We start from the raw sequence: 20,897 nt of genomic DNA on the forward strand, positions 1-20,897 counted from the left end.
GGACAAGTGACCCAGGTTCAGAGGAACCCTTAGCTTCTCCTCACTTACGCACAGGTTCCGGGTTGTGGTGGATGGGATGGCTGAGAGCTCCTGGGTCCCTCTTCTCTCCAGTTGGGCAAAGACTCGGCCACGGTCTTCATGATACTGTTGGTACTTAATACCACCCAGTGCTTACTCCATTCTAGGCACGTCTCTATTCTCAGTGCATCTAATTCTTGGAGTTAGATGTTATTAGTGTTATCCTTATTGTACGCATGAGGAAAGAGGTCATACAGGTGTAAAAGGCAGAGCCAGGTTTCAAAACTAGACAGCCTGGTTCCAGAAGCTAAGTTCTCACCTGCCAGCCTCAGGGCTTCTTCCTGCTTGCTCCTCCTGCCATCTTTTCCGGCTCCAAGTCCAGTCTGTGCTGACCCAGCTGGCCTCGGTGCCTGGGTCCCTGGGATACACGGTCACCAGATTCTGCACAAGAAGCAGCAGCAACTTCCGGGGTATGCCCCAAACTGGTAGCAGCGTCTGCCAGGTCCCCAGTGTCCTCACCTACGAGAAGAACAGTCGGCCCTTAGGGGTCCCGGCTGGGTTCTCTGGTTCCACGTTGGGCAACCCAGCCTCCCTGACCACTGCAGGGCTGCGGGCTGAGGACAAGACTAGTCGTTACTGTGACACCACAGTGAGGCCCACGCCTCCCGGCTCCTCCAGCACACCAGGGACCTTATCTGCTGGGTAAATCTTATTCCTTCTTGTCACCAGTATGGCTTGTAAGTCAGTTCTGGCATGTCTGTGCTTCTTGGACTCACATCTTATTTCTATCGGCTCCAGGTACATCTGCCTTTGTGGCTAACCATGGTGTGTTGATGACAGTTCATCTGTGGCCTTTGCACTTGAAAGTTGTCTGGCTGGACCTAAAATCCTCAGCTTGGAGGGGGGCAGGTTATAGCTTAGTGGCTGAGTGTATGCTTAGCATGCACAAGGTCCTGGGTTCAATCCCCAGTACCTCCATTAAAAATATGAATTAAATAAATAAGCAAACCTAATTACCTTCCCCCTGAAAAAAGGCAAATAAAGTCACCCTGTGCCCAGACTCACACACTCAAATGCCCACACAGGTTAAGGGGAGGCTGTAAATGAGTAAATATGGCTTAATGCAAAAAAGAAAAAATTAACCACCAGAAATTTACTGAAATTTGTTTATTCATCTACAGTGTGAACGTACAACAGACACAAATATCTATGGTGATGATTGTTTAAAAATGAAAGTGGAAAAATAGATCTTAAAAAGGAAACGTTTACCTATTTTTACTTTGATAATTCATTACTCAGTGATTTGAAATAAACTATCTCATTTGATTAAAATTACAGTGGAAAATTACTGCTCACAAGTGTAGATCCATCCAAATGTTGATAAATTGATTGTAAAATTCTTCTTCTTCTGTTTCCTCTCATCCAGATCTTTGCATGGCAGTTGGCACTTAAAAAAAAAAAAGTGAACCAGAGCATGCGCCTCCCCTCCATGATTTTACCCTAAGAGAACATTCCTCTGGTCCCTTCCCTGCCCGCCACGTGGCACGGGAGGAGCCCTGTCCTTTTCACCCTGCCTCCTCTACCCTGAGACTCTTGGGGATAGGCTGTGGGTCACTTCTGCTCTTAGTTACCACAGACTGGGTGGCTTAAACAGGAAGAATGTATGGTCTCATGGTTCTGGAGGCTGGAAATCTGAGATCAAGATGTGAGCAGGGCTGGTTCCTTCTAGGGGCCATGAGGGAGGGATCCAGTCAAAGGATCTCTCCTTGGCTTGTAGATGGCTGTCTTCTCTCTGTGTCACTTCAGATGGTCTTCCCTCCACGTGTGTCTGTCTCTGTGTCTGCATTTCCCCTTCTTGTAAGTACTGCAGTCATATTGGGTTGGAGTCCACCCTAATGACCTCACTTTAACTTAATTGCTTCTATGAAGATCCTCCCTCAAAATAAGGTCGCATTCTCGGTACTGGGGGGTTAGGACTTCAGCATGTGAACTTGGGGAGGGGACACAGTTCAACCCATAGCACCCTCCAATGAGTGTGTCCCATTTCCTGCAAATGCTAACTGATCCAATGGCTGCGAAAAGATTCAGTCTTCCCTCTTCCTTGAGCCCAGTTAATATTTCCTTTCTATCCTTATCCTGGAGAACCCCAGAAATCAACTCCTTTTCCCTCAGTGTTTGGGATCCTGGGCGAAGGGGAACATCCATCAGCGGTCTGCCAAGATGGCGGCCGGAAGAGGACATGTGGTTTACAGGATGACTGGGGACGTCGTAGGCCCCAACCTCTCCAGCAGGCCCGCCAGCCCATCTCTCCACGGGACCTGGCCCTCACATTTGCCATGGCCTCTGAGGTGCTGGCAGAGCAGGAGCGGGGTGGATATTTATTGAACAGAAGGGGGCACGATGATTTCCCTTGAGATTTTTTGGCTCACTCAACTTCATGCAGAGAAAATTTTCTTTCACTCAATGTCTTGGTTCCTGTGTGTGGGCTTCCTCTAGTTCCAAGACTCTGTAATTGCCTCCTAAGTGTCTTTGGAGAAATATAGGCCTGAGGTTTCAGGAAAGAATGAGTGTTGGGTCTGTGTTAGCCTGTTGGGGCTTCCACAACATAGGACCACAGACTGGGAACCCTAAAGCACAAAAATTCATTTCTCACAGTCTGGAGGATAGAGATCCAAAATCAAGGTGCCATTGGGGTTGGTTTCTGGTGAGACCACTCTTCCTGGCTTATAGACAGCCGCCTTCTTGCTGTGTCCTCTCATACAGAGATATGGAAGGATGGATGGATGGACGGATGGATGGATGGACAGATGGATAGATGACAGACAGATGAACTAGGTAGGTAGATAGATGGATGAATGGTCACTCCAGCTTCATTCTGGGAGGGAAAGGGGCTGGGTTTGGAGGATGGGAGTGTCAGGCACATGGGAGGGGCAGAACATCCCACTCATCCCAGGGTCCCCTTACATTTTCCGCAGCACCGAACAGGTGTTTTCCACCCCGAAGACCTGTCTGCTCTTCTCGGTTCACCAGGCATGTAAATGTGGGCGTGAACCTGATTGTGTGGGCTCGGCTTCCTCCAGGGAACGTTGAGGTCAGTCTCCCCTGGGGACTCGAGCCTGCAGGCTGGCCTCCTGGGCACTGGCCCGCGAGCTCCCAGCAGGTGCTTCCTCCCTAAACGGGGCCAAATCAGACCCACAAAGGCCACCATGAGGCCGTTCCCCTAACTGACAATGCAAACCCAAGAAAGTCTGGGATGGTGGTGCCCAGGAGCTGAGTACGAAATTGCCCCACCCCTGGGAGGCAGAGGAGGGTGCTGGCCCAGCCCTGTGAGGGCCCTGGAGCCGTGGTGCCCACAGGTGGCAGAGCTCTGCACGGCTGCATCATGTTCTGGGCTCCTGTCCTGCTGGCGCTCCTGGCCCACTGCGCAGGTGAGAACCGCCGGACCTCCCGGCTCCCCGCCCCGGCCCCTTCCCTTGCCCTGCTTTGCCTCCGCTGCCCACGTACTTTTGTGTCCCCAGGTTGTGGCCCTCAGCCGGTGCTGAATCAGCCACCGTCTGTGTCCTCGTCCCTTGGAACCACCGTCCGCCTGGCCTGCACCCTGAGCGGTGACCTTGATGTCGGCATGTACAACATCTACTGGTACCAGCAGAGGCCTGGCCACCCGCCACGGTTCCTGCTGAGATACTTCTCCCACTCAGACAAGAGCCAGGGCCCCAAGGTCCCTCCTCGCTTCTCTGGATCCAAAGACATGGTCAAGAACACGGGCTATTTGAGCATCTCTGAGCTTCAGCCGGAGGATGAGGCTGTGTATTACTGTGCTGTGGGGGCCCAGAGCCTGGAGCGGGAGATGGAGAGGAAGGAAGAAAGGGAGCCTGCTGCTCCGGGGCCCCTGGCACCCCAGGACACACTTACCTTGAACTAAAGAAAGAGGGGCGTGCGTCCTGGCAGGGAGGTGGGTGTAGGCGGAGGTGGGGGAGGGTCATTGGCTGTGTGGATGTTGAGATGCTTCTGTGAACCCCCTTAGAGGCCGGATGAGGGCATTAAAGCTGCTTATGTCTTGGGAAGTTGTTTGGCTGAGTGGCCTGATGGGTGCTCTGCCCAGATGTTCTGTGAACGGTCAGTGTGATGCACTCAAGTGCCAACTAGGTGAAGGTCGCAGAAGACTGGCCATCATGGCCTGCTTGGCTGGAACCTCTGGTCTTGTGGGCCCTGGGGGTGCAGGGGTCTGACATAAGCACCTTAGAGGACACCCCAGCTGAGGACAGCACCCCCTGGTGTCACCTGATTGTGCACAAGAGTTACAGGGTAATTAGGGTTATTTATTGATTTATTTTTAGAGGAGGTACTGGGGATTGAACCCAGGACCTTGTGCATGCTAAGCATGTGCTCTACTACTTCAGCTATACCCTCCTCCACAGGGTAAGCAGTTTATAAAACACCTTTATTGGGCCTCTGGGGAGGAGAGGGGTGCAGTGATGAAATAGGTGGGACTAGTCCTCCGCTGGGTGCTGGAGACTTTTCAGACCTTTGTTGTGGGGGGCTGTCCTGTGCACTATAGGAGTTGGAGCAGCAACTCTGGCCCCTACCCACCAGATGCCCTCCTGCCCCTAGTTAGAACAACGAAAAATGTCTCCTGGCATTGCCAGAGGTCCCCAAGGTGGCAGAATCACCCCAGCTGAGAACACTGGTCCAGGTGAGAGAAATGAAGTTAGTTTTTTGTGTAGGAAGGCGGCGGCAGCTGGAAACTGTTTTCTATAAAGGGCCAGATAGTGAATATTTTTGGCTTTCTGGGCCATATGTTCTTCATGGCAACTTAGCTCAAAAACAACGGCAGACAATACCTAAACATGTGGGCAAGGCTGTTTCCTGTTGAACATTATTTACAGACACAGGGCTGGGTTGGATGTGGCCCTAGGGCCATACTTTGCTGACCCCTGCTCCAGAGAAATACCCAGTTCCTGCCTCCATGTTTCAACCCAACCACACTTGGTTGGGTAATCAGGGTCGCCCTCACTTCCTCCTGCCTGACGACTCCAGGGGTGCTCATGCTCTGGACCCATGGGAAGACGCGGGGGCAGGAGGGACATGAGAGGCGTGGCCCCGCCGATAGGCTCGTTAGGTAGAGGGAATGGGTGGGTTCCTGCAACGCTGGCCCATGGCACTGCACCCTGAGCCCCTGGGTGGTGGGTCAACATGTCCCGTACAGCAAGAGACCCCGTACATCAGTGTCCACACCATCTGTGGACGTATCTCCCATTCAGAGAGGAGCCAGGAAAACCATCTCCCCTGTGATTCCAGATGTGACTGAGACCATCCATTCATCCTGGCAGAAAAATCCCTGAGGGGGTCCCCTCAGAGAGGCAGGGCCTGAGTCTCCTATAAAACAATGTTTCCAAATCCCAGCTAGGTGGTCCCCGAAGAACTGTCTCCGGCCTGTAATGGCCCTTCTCTTGCTTTCATCTTTTGTGATCCTGGGATTCCAAGCCACGACAAGAAACCCAGAGAACTGGGAGTCAGGTTGGTTCCTCTGTCTTCCAATGAGGGCCTTCCAACCAGGAAGTCACCAAAAAGTCCCTCAAATCTGAACCCTCCTCTCCTCTCCTGCGTCTCATCAGTACATCCCTGAACCAGAGACACGACTTCCCGAGGTCCCACACTCTGACAATCCAGGTCAAACTCAGCTTCAGTTCAGCACAGGCCAGAGCTGTCCCTGGGAACCGCTCCTTTGGCCCCCGGGCCACGGAGGCCTCCAGCACCTGTGGGACAAGGCCACCAGGGGGCAGTGCAAGGTTAGGTCGACCTCCCGTGACTCCACATGTGGTCTGCAGGCGGGCCACGGCCACCCCACCTGGGAGCGTTTGAAAAATGCCTCGTTTCAAGGCCATCCCAGACCTGTGGTGTCCGAACCCACATTTTCACAAGTTCCCTGGCGGTTCCATGCACGTGAAAGTCTTAGCACACTCGCTGAGCCCTCAACATCGGGTTCAACCTCACTTGTTCAGACACTTTCACTCAAACCACGAACGTGGTCAAGCAGGTGATGCTCTGGAGAGCTAAGGATGCTTTTCAGGAGCACCTGAAAGCTGAAAGCCATGGAACAGGCGTGCCCGGTACCCACAGCGTGTGCTCACCTCCCGTGGCAGGTCTTGGGCTCCATCTGGTTCTGAACTGCGGGCTCCTCCCCCAGCTCAGCCCCTGCTGTTTGGCCATTTCGACCACCCTTCAGCTGTGGCTTCGCAGCCCTGATTCCCGGATTGCAGTCTCCTGGGAGCCCCGCTCCCTGCTGCGTCCATTGCCCTCTCCCTGGATGAGTTCCCACCCCACGCCCCTGACCCTTCGCTTTCTCAGCCCGCAACCTGCGGGACCCAAGAGCCTCTCTCCCTCGCTCCCCAGGAGACAAACAGGGATATGGCACTGCCAGCGATTCAAACTGCCTCCTGCAGGGACCACTGGGTGAAAGGGTCTGGCTTGTTCTTTGTGAGTCTGTTTAGACCCAGGCCTAGGAAATTCCTGAAATGTAAACGACCCTCAATAAATGCAGATTCCAAGGGAAGTATGACTGGGGCCAGGTAGCAGGGCAGCAGACATCACAGGGGAGCAGCTGGGCTCTGCTCCCACTTCTGCTCTGGTGGCTCTGAGATGCCTAGCGGGGGTGCTGATGAGAGGAGGTGTGTGGATCCCCCAAATGTGACCCTCCTGGGAAGCACTGGCTCCGCCCAGCCCTGAGGCTAGTTCTGGCTCTGACCACCTCTCAGACCCAGAAGCAGAACCCACCGCCCTTGAGGCAGGAGGGCAGAGGAAGAAGCCCTCCAGAGGACAGAGAGCCTCGTGAGAGGGCCCCGCCCCACCTGCTTCTCGTGGGATCAGCCCCTCAGATGCACTGGAGCCCACAGCAAAGACAGGAGGGGTCGGATTAGTGTGAGCCAACAAGAAGAGGGTCTGGGGGAGCCCTGCCCAGCTGCAGGGCTCCATGGTCTAGACCCCTTCCTGCTCCCTCTCCTCAGTCTCTGCCCAGGCCCTGCCCACAGGCTCAGCACCCACAGGACCCTGGGTGGGGCCTGCCCCAAACCCAGAGCTCAGCCTCGGGGCGGGTCCCCCTGGGAATGGGCGCTTCATCGTCAAGTCCCCTCTCCCCTCCTCTCCTATGGACTGACCCAGCCACCCTAAGTGTCCAGTGGCTCCTGGACAGACGTCCAAGGTCACCTGCTCCTGAGATAACAGGGATAAGCAGGTACCTTGGTACCAGCAGAAGCCGGGCAGGCCCTGGTGCTGGGCGTCCATGAGGACAGCAGCCGGCTCTCAGGGGTCCTTGACTGCTTCTCTGGCTCCACTCGGGGAACACGATCTGACAGTCAGCAGTGTCTGCACAGAGGACGAGGCTATCACAGTACTACCACAGAAGTGGAAGCAGTTTACAGTGACTTCCAGTGACACAGACAGAGAGGGACATGTGGCACAAAACTGCCCGCCCAGGCCTGGTACAGTCCGTGGTCACCCTTCCCCCACCTCCACGCCAGATGAAGACAGGCCTACTCTCTCCTTGCTCTGCAGCCTCGGCTAAGTCACTGCACCTACGCAAAGGCCCTCACCGCCCCGTCTGAGACATGGGGATGACAACCACCACGCCATGGAGTTAGCTGTGTGAGCCAGGGTTCTCCAGAGGAACAGAACCAACAAGGTGTGTGTGTGTGTAAACAGAGAGAGATTTATTTTAAAGCGTTGTTTATATGCGTGTGGAGGTGTGAGTCCAAAATCTGTAGGGAGGGCCAGCAGGCTGGAGACCCAGAAAAGAGGTACAGTTTGAGTCTGTCTGCTGCAGAATTCCTTTTAGCTCTGGGAGGTCTGTCTTTGTTCTATTCAGCCCTTCAACTGATTGAATGAGGCCCACCCACTAGAGGGAGAGCAATCTTCTTTACTCAAGGCATAGATTTACTGTTAATCCACTGATTTAAACGTTGAATTTATCCAAAAACACCCTCACAGATACATCTGGACTAATATTTGACCAAATATCTGGGCACTGTGGCACAGCCAAGCTGATACATAAACTTAACCATCACACTGGCCTTAAATAAACAAGGGTGACACCTCACCACCCCCACCTCAGATGAAACCTCTAGACCTCCAGGCTTTGGAGAACGTTTTGCACCTTCCACAATAGCAGAGACCACCCCCAGAGGAGGGCTACAGAGCCATAGAGTAGGTTCAGTGACCCCAAGACCCTGGAAGTTTCTAGAACATTCACACTTGGGACCTGGGGACAACGGACCTGTATGTCTGCTCTGGAGATGATCTGGGAGAGAGGAGTCCTGCTGGCCTGTGGGATGGAGAGCGGGCAGGGGCTGACCAGCAGGAGGCGGGGGCTCCCTCTGACTCGGAAGCAGGGCAGAAGTGACTGGACGTGACGTACCTCTCTTGGGGAGTGAAAGGGGATCAAACCTATGAGGGGGGGTGTGTTTGACACAGAGATGAAACTTGTGAAACACTGAACATGGTGCATTAAACACCAGTTTTATAATTAAATCACGATTCCCAGACTGGAGCCCTGGCTTCCTGCTAAACCCGCAGCTGTTTCCTCCCTCCCCCTCAGCTTCCCCCCTGCCCCCCATGCAGGTCTGGTCAGAAGAGGAACCCAGCCCACTGAACTCAGGCCACTCCTTTTCCACAGGCACCCAGCCACCCTCCACGGCCTCCCTGCGCCCCCAGGGAGAAGCTCCACAGCCAGGAGTGCCCTTAGGGAGCCAGACCAGGAGCAGGTGTGCCCTACCCAGGTCTCAGGGGTCGGGGCTGTAGGGGGCTGCGGTACAAGGCAGTTGAGGCCCAGATCTCAACCACAACAGAGCAGATGGTAGATGCCCCGCTGGGAGAGGCCCCCAGAAGTAACGGCCATGGGCCCTGGAGGGGGCCACGCACTGGAGCCAGGAGTGAGAAGGCCCAGGGGGAGATTGAGGCCACGCGGGCTGGACGTGCTGGAACAGCCACAGCCAGCTAGAGAGGCTGGGGTCGCCTGCCAGCCCCCTCCAGGGAGCCCACGACAGCTTGTCAGCCAGAGGTACCTTTGACCCTGAGGGCGAATGAGACCCAGGACAGGCCAGCTGGGCCATGACATCCCCAGGGGGCAGCACTGGCCTCTAATCCTGCTAGGCCTGGCAGTGGGCGCCCATGGCCTGCTGCCCTCAACAGCGGCACCGCCGAATAGGGACCCCCGCACGGAGGCCTCGGCAGGAAGCAGCCCTTGGAGCAGGTGGGACAGGTAAGGGGCCAAGTGAGTCATGGCGGGACATGAGGGTCCCTGCAGTCCAAACTGTGAGTGGGGACAGAGAGGGGCAGTGAGGAGAGAGGGGAGGAGCCGTGGGAGAAGTTGCCCCTGGGTGGGCAAACAGTAGCTTTATGTGAGTGATGACATTTTGTCCAGTGTGGGTTTGTTTGCATCCATTTTTATTTTTTCTATTGTATTAAAATATTATTTATCTTAATTACTGAGGTCTCTGGCACTTCTTCAACTTTGCACCCAAGCCTAGGGCCTCGCCCTCCTCGCCCTGGTCCTTGGGGCAGAGCAGAAAAGGGAGGCAGGGCAGGACATCTGCAGGGGGTGACTGCTGTCATCCTAGGGTGCCCAAGCCTCAGGTGATGGGCCAGCTCCCTGCCCTTCCCTTCACTGGGAGGGCACTGGTCCCTGGAGCACCACACTATGTGGTGGGGGGAAACTTCCTTGGTGTCCCCAGGTCCCTGGAGCCTAAGCCAAGGACCATCAGGCAGGGCTGTCTCCTGGGACTAGCCCCCAGGAGCCAGAGTCCACCCGGGGTGCAGACGCCTCCCTGGAAAGGCCCAGGAGAGGGTCTGTGGGGGCCACAGTCTGCCCCTCTTCCCCTGTGACCCCAGCCTCCTCCTCTCTGCCATGGAGAGTGGGTCAACACCTGTGGACATCAGGTCAGGCTGGCATCGCAGTGCCCTGCAGGGACTGCAGAGCAAAGGCGGGGGTCAGGAGGACATGGGGAGAGATGGACCTCCCCCGTTGGGGTCAGGCCTTGTGCTGGGGCTGGGATTCCAGGGGAATGAGATCTGGTCGCAACTCAAGGTCCATGGGAAGAGGTGGCCAGGTGACAACTACATGCAATGTGATGCCTGCAGGGCAGAGGGGCCTCCCTGGGAATGGAGTACAAGTGCGCAGATCCACCTGGGTGAGGGAGCGCAGGGACAGAGTGCTCAGGGATCTCCCGGGGATCTGCGTGGTGGGGGAGAATTGAGAGCAGGCAGCAGAGGCGGCCAGGCCCAGACCTGGATGAAATGTCCTGGGAGGACAGACCTCACCTGGGGAGTTCTGGGGGACTTTTGCAAGGAAACGCGACCAGACTTGGGTGGGTGGGAAATCAGAACTAGACAGACCTCGGGGTGGGGGGCCAGGTGATGTCCCAGGCAGAGTGGACAGAGAGGTAGACAGATTCAGGAGGTGGGAGGAACAGGAAAGGGAGGAGCCAGGATGTCCCCTTGGCTCTTTTGCTGGGGAATTAAGAGAACGCTGTGTCCTGCATTTTAACAAAATGGTCCAAGAGAAGCAGTGGTCTCTCCCAAGAATGTCCTCTCACCTACTCAGGGCCGCAGAGTGGATGGATGGATGGATGGATAATGGATGGATAGATGGATGGATGGAGGGATGATAGATAATAGATGGATGATGGATGGATGGATGGATGATAGATAATGGATGGATGGATGTTAGATAATGGATGGATGGATGTTGAATGGATGATGGAGGAATGATGGATAATGGATGGATGATGGATGATGGATGGATGATGGATGGAAAGTCAGAAAGACAGTGCTCTGAGAGATCAAAGAAGGCTTCACAAAAGATGTGGAAATGAACTATGTCTCAACGGGTGGAGACAATGGGGCAGGGGTTCCCCACATGGGAACACAAGGAGTCAGGAATGACTTGTTATCCACAGGCCCAGGGAGGAAGCCACCTGACTGGACTGTGGGAAATTGTGGGGCAGGAACACTCAGAGGCCCTAAAATGAGGCCAGGAGAGGTTGGGCAGGTCCGAGCCAGCTCAGGACTCACTGCCGCATCACATGGCTACCTGCTGGCACACGGCCCTCAGCATCTCCATCAGCACTGAGGATTCAGGGGTGACCAGGACAGCCTCGGGTGGGGGACACACTGGGTGACTCCAAGGCGTGGGAGGCACCTGCCTAGGACAGGGGGTTGGGGACAGAGACGCCTCTGGGCCATGGGCTCACCCAGGGTGCCCTGGCCACTAGGGGGCTGGCTGCTCCCTCCCCCAGCCCCAGGACACAGCCCCCCCCCTCCACTGCAGCCCTGTGCCCGTCACGCCCAGCAGGTCACCACTGCAGCCCGGCCCCCGGGGGGCGGGCCCCAGGTGCTGGCCCGGCAGATTTTGGTCTGAGCCTCAGTCACTGTGGTATGTCTTCGGCAGCGGGACCCATCTCACCGTCCTAGGTAAGTGGCTCTCACGCCTTTCCCAGCCTGTCCCATCCTCTGCTGTCTTGGGAAAGTCACTTTTCCATGTCTGGGGCTGCTCCCCCTCTGCCTTCACAGTCTTAAGGATTGACCCCCATCTTTCTCCGCAGGGCCAGGGGGTGGGGGTTGGGCTTGGGGTAACCAGCAGAAAGAACCCCAAGAGCAGGGGCAGCCGCCTCCAGAGTCTGACAGTCAGACATGGCCAGTCCAGAGACCGAGGCCGGTTCTGATGGGGGGGCACTGGGGTGGTCTTGGGGACAGTGCCCGAGCCCTGGGGTCTGGCTGAGGGCTGGATGCCCAGCCTGGGAGGGCTACACAGGAGGTTGGGGTTTGGGGGTCTGTGACCCCAGCCTCCAGGGACACAGAGGGGCAGCCCAAGGGAGGCCCTTGGAGGGTGGAGAGTAGGGTCCCACTCACTCTGGGCTGAAGCTCTCGGGTCCCTTGCTGTGCCAGGAGGACACAGGGACGCAGAGACACGAGTGAGACAGGGCGGGGTGACCAGCAGCCTGGCGCTCCTGGAACGGTGGCCAGAAAGGAGAGGGATCCGTGGGGCAGAGACTCCTCTGTCCCTGGATCCCTGACCCCCAGGGGCCCAGGTGTCTCCCCTGCCCACGGGTTGGCCTCCTGCCAGCCTCAAAGGGTGCAGTACACTCAGGAGATGACAGACAGGAAGGGAAGGGGGGCTCAGAGCTGCTCGGCTGCCCCATAAAATCAGGGTCATGCAGTCAGGGCAGCAGGGACGGGGAGACGGGCGGAGGGGCCTGGGGCTTTGGTGGGGAGGACCCAGGACTCACTGGGAGAGCAGAGGCCCAGCTGGGGCAGAGCTGATGCCTGATGGGGAGGAGAGGCTCCAGGACCCACCGTGAACCAGGCTCTGGCTCGGGGCCACCCCGCACGACCTCAGAATCGTCCTGGCAGCCTGAGTGGGGAAACTAGTTCAACTAGGAGACAACTGGGCTCTAGAAAAATGAAGTGAGATGGGGGCCTGATGCTGGGCTGAGGGCTCAGGATGTCAAGGTCAATTCCGAATTCAGACTCCAGGGCCCAGGAGGAAGGAGGGGAGCTTCCTGGTCACACACGGGGAGATGGAGGCTGCAGATGGGATGGCTCGGCTGGGTCACCTGGGAGAGTAACATTGAAGGGCTTCTGGGGGGCTGTCTGCTTCCAAGGGCTGAGTGGGAGGGGGGACAAAGAAGGAAAACAGGGCCACCAAGTGCACCATCACAGAGGCCGTGATGGTTAGGGGAGCCCCACCCTTGGACTCCCACCTGCATCTCACACCCTCTCCTCTGTCCACACAGGTCAGCCCAAGTCCGCACCCTTGGTCACTCTGTTCCCGCCATCCTCTGAGGAGCTCAAAGCCAACAAGGCCACCCTGGTGTGTCTGATCAGTGACTTCTACCCGGGCAACGTGACGGTGGCCTGGAAGCAAGATGGCACCACCATCACGCAGGGCGTGGAGACCACCAAGCTCTTGAAGCAGAGCAACAACAAGTATGCGGCCAGCAGCTACCTGACCCTGTCGCCCAGCACGTGGAAGTCTCACAGCAGCTACAGCTGTCAGGTCACGCACGAGGTGGGCACCGTGGAGAAGAGAATGGTCCCTGCAGAATGTCCTTAGGTCCCTGAGCCTCCCCCACCACCCTCAGGGGGCCTGGAGCAGCAGGACCCTCCCCTCTCACCCTGGTCCACCCAGCCCTTCTCCCTGCACCCAGTCAACTCACAATAAATTGTCCTCATTGTCAATCCAAAATCGTGCTCTCTGCTCATTTTTTGCTTGTATTTAACTTGCAACCTCTCTGGGATTCTAGGGGTGGAGTGTGGGGACTCCTAGGCACCCAGTGGGAAGGTAACCCAAGGGGAGAGGCTCAAGGTCTCACTGAGGTGGGGGGGAAGGGGGAGCATTTCCCAGGAAACTCTCCAGGACACATCTGCCTCTCCTCCCTCCCACTCCTCCTCCAGCACCAGGCCCTGCCCACCCCTGTCACCTTCCCGGCTGGAGCTGCCCATGGCTGGTGACCTTCAGACAGGCCCTCCCTGCCAGCCCTGGTCCGGACCTTTTACCCCTTCCTTCATCCCACCATGTCCTTTCTTTGCAGAATGACTGACAACATCTTGGTTCCTTACAGTTTCTCCTGTCCTTCTGCTGACCCTCCCCAGGACTGTTCTGTGCAGCGAATCACTTCTCTTTCATCAGGACCTTGTAGTTAATAGAGATTGTTTAAAAATCATGAGGACGAGGCAGCCTCTATGCTCTGTTAGCCCCCGAACAATGACGAAAACCTTCTGTCACCTATTCCTGCTGCCCATGACACTAGTTACCCACCCATAAATCTTTACCTAGGAGTGCACGTCCTGTTTCCAAGCACCTACCGGCAGACCCTGTTGTCCCAGGTGCCCCTCAGCGGCGTGGAATGCCGCTGCAAGTGCTTCCCGATCGTGGTCTGCCCCACCCCAACCCACCCTGTGAGTCACCTGACAGTAAGTTCAAACCCTAGGCCCCAAATGCAAGTCCCTTTGGCTTCTGCCCCTCCCATCCCCCACAGCCTTCTCCACTGCCTCTCCTTCCCCCAACACCTTCCCCTCCAACCAGACTAAGCTGAAAGTTTACATCCCCAAAGGCCACCTGCCTTCTGCCTCTGCCCTTTTGCTATTGCTGTTCCCTTTGCTGGCAGGATGTTCCCAGTTTCCTTCTGCCTGACAGTCAGCTCCCCGAAGCCCTACTGTCTGCTCTTCCCTTGTGACCTTTCCTGACATTGCAGGTGCACAACGCTTGAACCACAGTTGATCTGGGCTGAGAGGAGCTGTTCCCAGGCCTCTCCTACCCGCTCCCACCTCCCCAGGGCTGCAGGAGGCAGGGCAGGGATGAGGCCTTGTGCCTGGGCCCTGGACACAGTTGCTGGCCACGGTTGCACCCCCTCAGTGCCTCAGCGGGGTGCTAGGCGGCTGTCATCCAGCTCCTTTTTAAATTAAAAAAAATTTTTTTTGGAGGGGAGATAATTTGGCTTACTTATTTACTTACTCTTGGAGGAGGTGCTAGAGATTGAACCCAGGACTTTGTATGTACTAAACAAGCACTCTACCACTTGAGCTACACCCTCCCGCCTCATCCAGCAACTCCGTGACTCCTGATCAACTTACCGCAGGACTGACCCCAGCTCTGCTCATTCATGGGACTGACTGTCCCAAGCTCTGCCTGGTCGTGGGACTGATTGTCCCCAGCTCCACCTGGTTGTGGATTGATTGTCCCCAGCTCTGTTGCAGGTGCCATCTCTCTGCCTTGAGGACGGTGACCCTGGCCGAGAGTTGCCCATGGCTCGTGCTTCACTTCCTGTGATCCCCAGACCACCTGGGAGGTGGGTGCTAGTACCTCTGACCTCAGGGATGAGACAGAGGTTCTCAGAGCTGACACAGTCCGCCCTGGTCCTGCAGGTGCTCAGGGCTACACACAAGCTGAACTGCCCCCAGGCTCTTTCCAAGGCTCCTTGGCCCTGTGTGATGGGTCACTCATTCACTCACTCACTTATTCATTCAACAAACCCTCAGCGAGTACTGCTGTGGGCCAGTGCTGGGGGCAAGTAGACAGGACCACCTGCTCACTGCAGGGGGTGGGGGGACACTGCGGAGACCGCTGCTGACCCCACCCCATCCTTGATTCCTAGGTCAGCTTCCTGCCCACCGCTGACCCCACTGTGTCCTTGAGCCCCCAGGTCAGCTCCCCGCCCAGGGAGCATCTCCTGCACTCGTGCGATAAGATTCCATCCACCCGCCCGGCCCCATGTGGGGGATGCCCCCAGCGGCCGACACTGGGCACCTCTCCAGGCTCGTCACAGCCCCTCATGGAGCCTCAAAGTCCCTGTCCGGGCCACCATTGCCCATTTCACAGAGGGACACTGACCATGAGGGGCTCACAGGGCCTGCGTGCCCAGCTCAGAGCCGGGGCAGCCCCTGCAGGACTAGTGGCCCCAGGGCACAGAGTGGTGGGGACCAGGAAGGGATGAGTCCTCTGGGGAGCCTTGTCCCAGGGGAAATGGGCAGGAATTGGGGAGACTGTCTCAGGGCAGCCAGGACAGGGGCCAGGGGAGGGGTTGGGTCATCAGGCACCCTGTGTACACTCCGGGGATAGAGTAGCTGACAGTCAGCATGACCTCCAGGACTCCACCACTCATGTGTTTCCCCACAAGCCCCCACTTCTTGGTGACACCATCTTCCTGTAGCCACATCAACACCCCAGGTCCCTCCTGCTCCTTCGAATTCGACCTGGGGACATGGGATGTCAGGGCTGGCGTCCCCTGTGCCTGGGTCTGTGCTGGCACCAGAGCCTGGACCACCCTCGGGTCCTCACCAGGATGGACCATCCCTACCCGCCCAGGGCCCGGCCTGCCAGGGAGACGTCGGGGTCTCCTGAGCATCCTGGGAGGAGGGAGGATGCTTCGGAGGGTGCTGGGCCTCGGCTGCAGGGCATTGCGGCTGGGGAAGGGGGACCCCAGGCCAGTCTGAGCCCACCCCAGGTTTTCTGGTCGGGCAGGGCTCCTAGTGTATGTGCACATGGCCCAGAGCAAAGCCACCGCCCAGCAGCCCTTTCCTGAGCCCATACATGTGCGGGGACCTCAGTGGTGGCAATGTAGCCCAGCCAGGGGCTCAAGACAGTGGTGGCGGACAGGGAACCGGCTGGTAGAGAGAGAGACGGTGTTGTGCAGGACGGGCTCCTGCACTGGGAAGACCACCCGGGGTGGAGGGGGCAGGGCAGGGGTGGGGGGTGCCAGGCACGGAGGCAGCCAGGGGCCAGGAGAGCCCTGACTCCAGGTTGGTGGCTGGGGACCCATGTCCCCTCTGTGCAGTCGGGTTGGGGTTAATGGAACCTCACTCCCTGGAGGGATGGGAGGGACGGTCAGATGGAAAATGGACGTTTGGCTCATCGCTGTGTGTGACTGTTGTGGCCGTTGGGATTGGACTATTCTGGCCGCAGCCGGCCTCAGGCCAGCACCCCTGGGCTCCCCACGTGCCCCACACCCTCACCCCCTGCAGCTGCCCTGGCGAAACCAAGAGGCCCTGACGCTGACGAAATAGCCAGGAAACCCCGCCTGGCTCGGCCCTGGCAGCAGGTGCTGCCCTCTACCCGGGGTGGGGCGGAGGGGTGGCTCCAGTTCTGAAAGCTTCTACCAGCCCAGCTGGAGAAGGGGGCTGCATCCCAGCATCCAGGCCGCCCAAGCCCCTGTGCCCAGGCCTGAGTAGGGCAGAAATCATACCAATCAATTGTCAGAAGCAGCATTTTCTGTCCCGAATTGTGAGTCTGTGGCACCCTCTCCTTGGAGCCCCCAGGAACTTTTCTAAATGCCGGCACAGAGCTGCGGCCAGCCGCACAGCCAGACACTTGGAGCTCAGGGGAGCCCCAGGTGGGCAGGGCTGGCCAGGGCTGGCCATGGGACACTGTGGGTCACACCTCACCTGCTGCCCCCACATCTGGGACTCTTTGCGAGTGAGTATTGGGCCAAGTACGGGGAGAGAGAGAGAAATGGGGACCCTCACAATTGCTGCCCTAGGAGCCCTGCCTCTGGGGTAACAATGAGGGCCCAGAAGCATGACTATCCTTTAAGAAGCTGGTCACTCACTCATCTGACCATCCGTCCATCCATCCCTCAGGCCCCTGAAGACTGGGGCAGGGTGGGCTCTTGGCTTCTCATGCCCCAGGCAAGGTGGGTTGGGTCCAGTGAAGGTCAAAGTCAGTCCTGGAACAGAGCTGCTTATCCACAATGAGGGTGGGGGCTGTGACCTTGGGTGCCTGGGGAGACTTGTCCACACACGGCCTGGAACTCGTGGCACAAATGAGACCCCCTGGGAGGAAGACAAGGGGAGGGGAGTCCTGGGGTGCTGGGTGGTCAGCGAAGGGGTCTGGGAGCAGCAGCAACTTCAGCCACCCAACAGGGTGGGCTTGGGGATTAAAGGAGCCAATGCCTGTGACGTGCCTGGACCACAGCGACCCTCACCTATCCCAGCCATTGCTGTCACCACGACCAGCACTTGCCTGGGCCTGTCTTTGACACGCTGCGTGATCCTAGGCAAGTTGCTTCCCTTCCCTGGGCCCCAGCCTTCCCCTCTGCTCAGGGAGAGCTGGGTAAGGGGCCCCGCAGGCCAGAAATTGTAGGAAAACTAGGATTCCTGGACAAAGGGGTTGGTACTGGGGCTCTGGCTTTGGAGGGGCAGGGAAGCCCCAGGTAATACAGGGATGGAGTGGGTTTGGTCGCCTCCTTCAGCTCTGGTGGCCCTGCTGGCAGCCCCCTGGGGTCTGCAATCTAAAGCTAACCCTACCTTTGACCTAAACCAGAACTCCAGGTGACAAAAGAGGAGAAGTAAGGGGAAGAGAAACCTAGCCCGTGGTCAGCGGGGTGTGGGACGGGTGACAAACAGGGCCAGGTGCGGCCTGGGATGGGGACGGGGCAGTTTCAGGGCTGTAGCCGGATGTTTGCAGCTCACAGAAGGAAGCAGAGCCCTCCCCACCCACAACCGAGCCCCCTCCCAGCCCTGGACTGGGCCTGGTGCAGCTCCCTGGCTGCCTCCCCTCATCCTCTACAAGCTTCGTCCTGGGTCCTGGAATCCTGGAGAGCTGGACCCCAAGGGATCTCAATTCCCTCTGCCAGGACCCTCACTGACAGAGGAAAAGCTGCCGCTGCCAAGGGTGTAGCCCCTTCCCAGTTTTGCCGACTCCGCACCTGATCCCCAGCCTAGTGCCTCGTAACTTCAAGGCTCTCAATAAGTAGCTTGGCAAGGGGTGAGTATAGAGTGGTAGAGCACACACTTAGCATGCACGAGGGCCTGGGTTCAATCCCCAGCACCTCTATTAAAATTTTTTTTCTTTAATTAAAAAAAATAAGCAGTTTGAAAGAGGGAAGGAAGGGATTGGTGGGTGGGTGGGTGTATGGGTGGGTGTATGGATGGACGGAGAGGGAGGTAGATGATTAATTGATGGCTTGATTAGTGAGTGGATTGGTATGTTCATGGGTAGGTTAGTAATTAAATATGTGACTGGATGGATGGATAGTTGGGTGGGTGGGGAGATCTAATTATTAGAAGCATAGTTCCCAGTCTCAAAACTTGCTAAAAGATAAAGTAACCAAAACAGTGTGGTATTGGCATAAAGATAGACACATGAATCCAAGCAACAGCACTGAGAGTGAGAAATAAAAATATATATCCATGGTCAATTAATTTATTTTATTGTTTTACTTTTTAAAATGTTAATGGAAGTACTGGGGATTGGACCCAGGACCTCGTGCAGGCTAAGTGTGTGCTCTACCACTGAGCTATACCCACCCCACCAATTACAAAAGAACACTATTTTTTAGAGCAGTTTTAGGTTCACAGCAAAATTGAGCAGAAGATACAGAGATCTCCCATATACCCGCTGCCCCCACACATGCATCACCTCCTTTATTATCAATCTCCCTTACCAGAGTGGTGCATTTGTTACAACTGACCAAACTACACTGACACAACACAGTCCAGAACTCAGTTTACATCCTGTACGTTCGGACAAATGTGTAATGACACGTTTACTACTGTAGCTTTACGCAGAGAATTTTCACTGCCCTAAAGATCCTCTGTACTCCACCTACTCACCCCTCCTAACCCCCAACTCCTGGCAGCCACTGAGCTTTTCATTGTCTCCATACTGCTGCCTTTTCCAGAATGCCAAATAGTCTGAATCATATAGTGGTAGCTTTCCAGATTGGCTCGTTTCACTTATGAACACACATTTAATGTTCCTCTAGGTCTTTTTGTGGCTTAATAGTTCATTTCTTTCTTTATTGCTGAATAATATTTCATTGTCTGGATGTACACTGTTTATTTATCCTTCACCTACTCTGAGACATCTTGGTTGCCAGCTCCAGCATCTCAGGGAGGTCTCAGAGCATGGGCTGTCGGGCACAGATGTGCGGGAACAGCAAGGAGGCCAGCAGGGCTGGATCCAAGGAAGGGGGCAGGGCCCTCAGGGCCTTGCAGAGCAGGCTGAGCACCTCGTGATTTGTCCAAGTTTTCAAATGTACTTGGACAGCATCATGCCGACATACCTGCGCCTTCTAGCCTCCTGCACGTACGTCTCTAGGACTGGGAGCCAACCAGTCAAGTAGGGGGAGCCAGACAGTTCAGCGTGTAGACACACAGCAGGTGCTGGCCGGACCGAAATGGCCGTTTGTGTGGACAGACATTGGACAATTCCTCTCCCTCCTTCACAAACACGGCCCCGGAAGCCCTGGGCATTCCTGGTGCGTGGGTCAGCACTTACTGGATGGCTCATGCCCCCCTGCAACAGTGGGGACACAGGGGCGTCTATGTCAGGGTCACTGCGACCTTCAGCCAGCTCTGCAGAGCAGCTGGGCTCACTTACAGACCCGGGTCCAAGCCGAGCCTGGTCCCGTACCCACATTCCTCCTTGGATTGTGGACCCTGGACCTTGTCCCCAGAGGTGCACATGCCCTGAGGCGTTAAGTGTGAACCAAGTGAGGCCCACGGGCATCACTGGGTGGTCACTAAGCCTGTCCCCCCATCCTGGTTCCCATTCTGCCACCGCCTGAGATGACCCTGGGCTCCAGGCCTCAGTGTCCAAGGGGCATCATTTGGAGGTCCCTGAATCTGCTATCCGGAGTCTGGGTGCTGGGTCCCCATGCACTTCCAGCGAAGGGACAGCGACCTCTGGTAGCCAAAGAGGGGGCGGCAAGCCCTGGAACCAGATGGGCAGGCCTGGGTTAGAGGGGAAGGGGTGGGGTGTTCCCCCTCAACCCAGGGAGCACAGGGAGCCCCAGAGCCCCTTCTGGACCCACTCTCTGGGCAAAAGCTGAGTCAGGTGTGCCCACAGGGGGATCCCAGGCAGGTCTGGCTTCTGGCCTGAGAGTATCTAAGGCAAAGAGGAAGAGGAGACAGTGGGTCAGCTCCTGGGGAGAAGCCAGTGCAGAGGTGGCTGCTTGGCCTCCCACAGGCGGGTGAGCACCGGGCAGGGGTGGAGCTCCTGCTGACCCCATCTCCGAACAGGCCAGGCTCATGCTCCACACTTAGACTTCAGGACTGCGCTGGGATCTCAGACAGGGTTCTCCTCCTACATCCCAGGGACAGTGGGGTCCTTCCCATTTGCCAAACTGGCCCATCCTAGGTTGAGGGAACCAGCCTGGGACAGACAGGTGATGGGGAGAGGGGTACACGATCAGGGTCCCCACCTCTCTTTCCTATGACTGCATGGGTTCCCTCAGAAAGGGTGGACTATTCCCTGGTTCTCACTCTTTGCTGCATCTCGTAGTATTTGCTAAAAGGCAAAGCACTATGGAATGTTCTAAGTTATGTTGAACAAGCTTTGGGAGTAAAAAAGAACAGAAACTTAAAGAAATATTTCCAAATATGCAGAC

The 20,897-nt window shown here is 56.6% G+C and overlaps 1 protein-coding gene across 1 annotated transcript; it reads left to right on the forward strand.

Moving 5' to 3' along the window:
* Positions 1-3,400: 3,400 nt before the first annotated feature.
* VPREB1 (V-set pre-B cell surrogate light chain 1) lies at positions 3,401-13,144 on the forward strand. Its single transcript, XM_072953682.1, has 5 exons — positions 3,401-3,446; positions 3,537-3,838; positions 7,371-7,376; positions 11,430-11,481; positions 12,804-13,144. Exons 1-5 carry the CDS (start codon positions 3,401-3,403, stop codon positions 13,121-13,123), a joined length of 726 nt encoding a protein of 241 aa, XP_072809783.1. The 3' UTR covers positions 13,124-13,144.
* The last annotated feature ends 7,753 nt before the right edge of the window (positions 13,145-20,897 follow it).

Source organism: Vicugna pacos, chromosome 32 (assembly GCF_048564905.1).
Source record: "Vicugna pacos chromosome 32, VicPac4, whole genome shotgun sequence".
In the NCBI taxonomy this organism is placed as follows: domain Eukaryota; kingdom Metazoa; phylum Chordata; class Mammalia; order Artiodactyla; family Camelidae; genus Vicugna; species Vicugna pacos.